The sequence below is a fragment of the Vicia villosa genome, linkage group LG5 (assembly GCF_029867415.1).
Source record: "Vicia villosa cultivar HV-30 ecotype Madison, WI linkage group LG5, Vvil1.0, whole genome shotgun sequence".
Lineage (NCBI taxonomy): Eukaryota > Viridiplantae > Streptophyta > Magnoliopsida > Fabales > Fabaceae > Vicia > Vicia villosa.
Window position 1 is genome coordinate 118,526,278 of NC_081184.1, and position 6,900 is coordinate 118,533,177.

A 6,900-nucleotide genomic window follows, 5' to 3' on the forward strand; every position below is an offset into this window, starting at 1 on the left:
AGAAGATAAAGCTCTCAAGAATTACTCTCATTAAGCAAGAGAAAAATGTTTTTTCAATTAAACTATTATTTACATTAAAAAATATTTCGCCAAAAAGTCATTGTCGCACTATCACAACTGGATTTTCAATCATTGTTTTTTTCCTTTTTTTTATGGGTCAATTTGTTTAAAGTGGTTCACACGTGAAGAAAACTTTATCCAATACTCCAACATTTATTTCTCTACTCCTACACTTCATTTAATATGGCTAAAATAGCTTTAAATAAAAGTTATTCAATGATTTTTAAAATAGTCATCAGACACCTTAATTAAAGTATTTTGGTGATTTTTAAAACTTAAATTAAATCTTTGAAAACTACACTTTCTTTAAATTATCCGATAAATTAAAAATTTGATTACCAAATTTTTTTTTGGTTAAGTGTTCCGGTTCATAAAAAAATTAAAAATTTATCTATTGAAAAACTTTTACAATGTTCTGATTTATTAAAAATAAAAAATTTTAACTACCAAAAGTGTGGTATACAAGGTGCAAAAAAAAATCCAGTTTCGAAAATTTTTTTAAAAAAATAAAAAGAATATAATTAAAATATTTTGATAAATGTTGAAATATATGGATAATAGTTGGGGTATTTGGTAAAATATTATTCATGTTCCACCGAATTTACTAATGACTCATCCATGTCATAGTTATTATTATTAGATAGGATTTAACAATTGCCTCATCAATAGGATCATTCCGATATCTTACAAAACTTCCCGAGCTTATAATTATTAGGATTGAATTTTCATATTTATTTCTCTATTTTTTCCGTTGAAAATGTACATGTTAAATGAATTACACTGTCGATGTCACTTTGTTAAAGCGTCAAATAAATGACAGATAAAGAAAAGCCTAAATTTTTTAAGAAAAATGTTTAAAAAATGACCAACACTCACTAATAAAAAGTTCAAAAAAAGAGTCTTATAAATAAATACTTGTTCAACATTCATTTTAATTGCAATATTTGCAATGATAAAAGGAAAAAAATCTACAAATTACTCTCACATTTTTGAAATTCATTACAAGCATATTTCAAAATTTAATAGTAAAAGTAAAGTTCACAAGATAAAACATCATATTACTAGTATGATTTATATAAGAAATTTCCATATTCTCAGCACTCCCAGAAGTTTCATGTTTTATTAAAAGTAGATTTGACCGTAGAGATTGAAGCTTAGATTCATATTTCATTACTTCTATCGTCCATAAATATTAATTTAATAATACTTCTCAACGGTAAAACAATATGATAATACTTCTATCGTCCCTAAATAACAGTATGATAATACATACCAACAGTAAAATATAATACTTATAAAATTTATAATATAATTAACCAAACATCTGTAAGTTTCAACATACCCGCTGGAATTTCAATATCCATAAGACAGTAACTAACAACCACAAAATTTCGGATACATATGATCTTTAAACAATTCAAACTAATTAATAATGACCAAAACTGAGCAACAAAACTACTAGAAATAGATTAAAAAGCATAAGTTATAAGTTTTTCAGTATCCTCCGATGGAAGATAATTTTCAGCAATCCAAAATAGCCAATCTAGTCGTCGGCAAAAGTAGTCTTTTTTCCTGAAAAAGGAAGTTGAAATAATCAGAAAATGAAAATCGTGACACGAGTATCATAAGACAACAATTCTGACGAATTTACACTTTGATAAAATCATGTTATCAAAAATGGAGTAAAAAACTTTAAACTCTCCAAAATGTGCAGCAAATAGTCGGTAGAAATAATAAATAATGTTGTCAAATATAGTTAATTTTGAAAATCTCAGAAATGTTTGCTGAACTGAAACGCAATGTAATGTAACTATATTCATTGAAATTAAAATTTATAAAAGTTAAGGGCATCAAATACATGTTAATAATAAAAAACAATTGCAAAAGAGACAGCAAAAACATGGTAAAACATAGCAGTTAGAAGAAAAATATACCTTCTGAAGCAATGCTTGGTTTATTGAATACAGAACGACCACGACCCCTTCTACCGCCGCCATCCCTTCCAGGGAACCGACCTCCAGAGCCATTCCTGTCAAACCGACCTCCAGAGTTCCGACCACGACCTCTACCACGACCCCTGTCGCTAAAACGACCTCCACCGCCGCTTGGTGGACCTTGACTATCTCTAGGTTTGGCTTCATCCACTGACAAAGAGTAACCATCAAGTTCGCTTTCATGGAGTTCTAGAGCTTTGTTAAAGCTATCTGAATCTTTGAAGTCCATGTATGCAAACCTGTAAATATCATTGTAAGTGTCAAATTCCAAACAGACTGTATAATCAGTGAGTTTTCAATAAAAATTATTTTGAATATAAAAGCATACCCCTTCACATAGCCAGAATCATAATCTTTTGGGATTGACACTCTTGAAGCCTGCCCGCAAGAAGCAAAATGTTGCTCCAATTTAGCTCTGATCTGTGTATAAATAACAAAAGAAGTCAAGATAAACACTCAACCTGTGTACAAATAACAAAAGAATTAATACTCAAAATGCACATTAACATATGATAAACTAGACAAAATAGGAGAATAAAATTACCTCATCCTCCCCAAGAGATTTATCAAAACCCCTGACAAATACAGTTTGGGACGGGCCTCTACCACCAGCAGAGAAGTTGCTGTAATTATTATAAAGATATACGTTATAGAATTAGTATAAGCAACACAAATGATATAAAATAAAATAAAATCTTGTATATAAATAAGATACCTGTTACTATTTGGAGTGTAGGCTCCCCTTTCCCGAGCTAAATCAAGTCGGACAGCTCTTTGCAATAATTCTTGTCCATTCAACTCAAGTGCCTATAACAATAAACACAAATTAATTATGAGTAACACGCTAATCTATAGGTATATGACTCAGACATCAATTACACAAATTTGACAAGACATTAAGAACATACACTTTGAGCTGCCTCTGCAGTCGCAAACTCAACATGTCCAAAGCCTTTAAATCTTCCATCCTCATCCGAAGCAAGACGGACATCAACAACTTCTCCGCATTCTTGAAAGAAATTTACACTGTATAATTCAAAGTTAGATAATTCTTATAGAACAAGATATAAACCAAATAACAAAGATTGATGAAAAATTAAGTACATGTCAGCTTGCTCGACTTTGAATGACAGATTTCCAACAAATAAGGTCTTTGAACCTCCACTCTCATTTGGTGTAGCTGGGGTAGCAGGCTGCAAAATTTAAAAGCCAAGTCATACACATTCTGATTAAAAATTACTTTTAGTTCAAGAAAAAAAACAAGGAATAAACTATTAATTACGGCTTTCTTTGAAGATTTGTCAGCATCAATCATCTCCACATCCTTAGTCTGTTTCAGCACAAATAAATCATTAATACAAAAAACAAAAACAAAAGAAATTAAAACCAAGGTAGGGCGAATAGAGATAAAACAATATGCTAACCTTTGTCTGAGGTGTTTTGGACGGTTCTTCCTCGCTCTCCTCATCGCTGTCACTTTCCTCAGAACTATCACTGCTATCCTTGTCAACATTCATCTTGTCCTGTTGTTTATAAATGTTCCCAGTGTATAATAAATAACGTGATTTAAAAACATTTAAATAGAAGATATCACTAAAGTATGTCCACAATACAAAATGGGTATTGGTCATCACCAAAAAAAATTGACTCACTAACCTCTTTCTTAGAGACAGTCACTGGCTTCTTGTTTCCATTAGAAGCTTTGGATGTTTTCTGCAGCATTAAGTAAACATCATACGTATTAAACTACCTATAAATGTAGGTACGATCACAACAAGAAAATCAAACAACTTAATTAAGAAAAAAAGGCAATCCAGTTGAAGATTTACATTGTCTTCATCAGAGCTGCTATCATCATCTTCACTGCTATCTTCATCATCATCCTCGGCCTTCTTGGCAACAGCAGGCTTCACAGCAGGCTTGGTATCCTATAAAGATGGTAGAAACGAGATATTTTGAAATTATTATCGTTCACCTAAAGCCAGTTTTCTATGACAAACTACTCAGAGTAATATTAAATAATTGGAGTTTATATTCGAAAAATTACCTCATCATCATCAGAATCAGACTCATCTGAGCTATCAGAGTCTGGCTTCTTTGCAGCAGCAGGCTTCACAGCAGCAGGGGCAGCCTTAGCTTTTGGTGCCTGAATATAGCAATAGGTTGTCGTCAGAAGATCTTAACAGGTAATGCAGTCGACAATATGTATGAAATACTAAATAGGAAGACCAATTGTTGCATGGTTGGCATGAAAGAGATAACTCACTTCTTCATCAGAAGAAGAATCTTCTTCAGATTCCTCATCAGAAGAACTAGCAGCTTTCTTTGCTGGGGCACTCCCATTTTTAGCAGGGACAGATTTTGGTGCAGGTTTCTAAATCACAGAAAAATGTCAATAAATTGATTAAAAACAGGATATATCATATCATGCAATACATTTCAAACTGTCTTCATACCTCGTCTTCAGAGGAACCTTCCTCAGAGTCCTCATCTGATTCCTCAGAACTTTCCTCTTTCTTTGGTGCCTGCTTAGGTTTAACAGCAACCTCAGCTTTCTTTGGTGCCGGCTTCTTTGCACTCTCATCCTCCTCATCTGAGGTGTCTTCCTCATCAGACCCAGAGTCTGAAGAACTGGACTCTGGCTTGGCTTTCTTAGCATTCCCATTCTTAGCCGGTGCCTTCTTGACAGGAGCAGCAGCTTTCACAGCAGGTTTCTGAGACCATAGAACCTTAATTAAACAACATAGCAATAACCAAACAACTACATCATATGATCATCAGAGAAATATATACCTCATCCTCAGATTCAGATGTTTCTTCCTCTGAACTGCTTTCCTCCTTAGCTTTCTGAATCAAAGCTTCCTTCTTTTGCTTGGCAACAACCTCCTCGACCTTTTGCTTCTTAGCACTCACTTTCTTAACTTCTTCCTCAGCCTGCCTCTTGCCTACATCAAAATCAAAACAATCCAATAAAAAACCACACCACAACACCAATTAACAGTTCTATAACATAAAATACTTTCAGTAGCTTAGAAAGTTTTAAAAATCAATTCAAATTAAAAGAAAATTAAAAACAGAACAGTAAATCGGCTGCGAAATTACATGAACTATTGTTACCTTTCTTTCCAGACTTGACTGGTGAAACGACAACGGGAGCAGCATCAACCTTCAAACACAACGAAAAACAATAAGCTATTAGAATTAACGAAACTGATTCAGTGAGAACTGAGAGTGAGAGATCGAAAGCATGCAAACCTTGGTGGCGGATTTCTTGCTTGACTTGCCCATCTGAACGAGAGAGATGAATAACGGAGGAGAAAGGAGGAAAGGGGAGAAGCTGCGGAAGCTCTTCAAACCCCTACGGCTGAGAGAATTAGGGTTTTGGGGATAGCTGAGAGAGAGGAGATTTATGAAAGTGTACGCGGCTGAGGTAGCTTTTATATACGAACGAAAGGGGTTTCACTCAATTTCACTAGCAAGTTTTATGGGTTAGGGTTTTGGGCTTTTGGTACACGTGCCCGCCGAAGCTGTGCGTTTTGATAATAGGTTTGCCCAAGATATTTTTCTCTCTCTTCTCTCATCTATTTTGAAGATTTTTTTCATAAATAAATATTGGAAAAATATTTGTTTCATTGAACAAAAATATCTCTAAATTTTTTACAAGAACAATATATCGTAATTAATTAATTCAAAAAATATTGATGGCTTAATAATAAACCTCTTGAAAAAATATTTTAAATTTTATTTTAGATTTTAGAAATGAAACTCCTTTAAACATGATTGGTGGATAAATAAGATGATAGACTAACTAATATATCGTATTGGATCGTCAGTAGAGTTCGTTGATAATACATAGTAACAAACGTTGCAGGGGAAGACGTATCAAACAAGTGGACTCTCGTCTTTATGGATGATACACGATCACCTCTTCTATCTCATCTTTCATCCTTAATATCTAAATGAACGGTCATTCACACGAGGCGTGAATCACACATGAGTGGTTTTAATCGCTCATACTATTTAAAGACCAGATCGCGCTATTTCAAGTATTCAATTCATTCTTTCATACCACTTTTCACTTGGTAACTAACTTGGACATTGAAGTGTTAACCTTCCACATCCACTCATTTTTCGTCATACCACAAGTCTTGTTCCACCTCGCCAAGATTTCACTCGCCACTTTACTACATATTTTTTGTTCCCTAACAGAACAATGGCACTATATACGAAAATCGACAATTGATTTTCGTCGATTTTCCACAAATACCACTGTTTTTTCACGGAAATACATATCATTGATCTTTTTCCCTCAAAACACTAATCTCTTTCTGAAACATATCTGATAACAACCTCTTGAAGCCATTGTGATTCCAAAGATTAGCATATCAGTCACTCAATGTCATGTCATTGCTGCAGGAGTTAAGGCTAACAAAGCTCTGCCTCCTCCTCTAGTAAAGAATGATTCAGTCATTGTTACCTCTATGTAAGAAGATCTGGCTCTTGCAAAAATTGACTCCGGAATGTTCCAAGCATTTATTATGCAACACCTTTGCCAAGGTCAACCTTCGTAGCAACCTCCATCGCAATCGTTTATATCACGGCGAGACATGCTCTCGAATATTCAATGATTTTAAGCTAATCTAGGCATGCAAAAAGTTGTTGACCTACTATTATAACTTAGTACATCAACAAAATTTTCAAGCTCTAACTAACAGGATACTCCGAGTTTAAGAGAACTTGCAATGCGTTCATCGGAAAGCCAATGTTATATGTGATGAGATATTTGCACAACAACCACGTAGTCATACCACAATTAACTCATGTAAATGCAACTTCACCACATGGA

The 6,900-nt window shown here is 33.8% G+C and overlaps 1 protein-coding gene across 1 annotated transcript; it reads right to left on the reverse strand.

The window, feature by feature from the left end:
* Nucleotides 1-1,387: 1,387 nt before the first annotated feature.
* LOC131607119 (nucleolin 1-like) lies at nt 1,388-5,503 on the reverse strand. The gene is made up of 17 exons (XM_058879154.1): nt 5,310-5,503; nt 5,172-5,220; nt 4,848-4,999; nt 4,511-4,768; nt 4,321-4,428; nt 4,102-4,200; nt 3,884-3,982; nt 3,711-3,767; nt 3,479-3,577; nt 3,337-3,384; nt 3,159-3,247; nt 2,963-3,080; nt 2,770-2,861; nt 2,599-2,677; nt 2,383-2,474; nt 1,995-2,293; nt 1,388-1,632 (listed from the first exon to the last, which is right to left on the reverse strand). Exons 1-17 carry the CDS (start codon nt 5,340-5,342, stop codon nt 1,604-1,606), a joined length of 1,800 nt encoding a protein of 599 aa, XP_058735137.1. The 5' UTR covers nt 5,343-5,503; the 3' UTR covers nt 1,388-1,603.
* Between the last annotated feature and the right edge of the window lie 1,397 nt (nt 5,504-6,900).

Coding starts and splice junctions, on each gene's coding strand:
- LOC131607119 (XM_058879154.1), bottom strand. CDS start 5,342: ATGGGCAAGTCAAGCAAGAAATCCGCCACCAAG. Junction 2,862..2,962: donor CTGCAGAGGCAGCTCAAAGT/GTATGTTCTTAA, acceptor TTATTGTTATAG/GCACTTGAGTTGAATGGACA. Junction 2,294..2,382: donor GATTCTGGCTATGTGAAGGG/GTATGCTTTTAT, acceptor TGATATTTACAG/GTTTGCATACATGGACTTCA.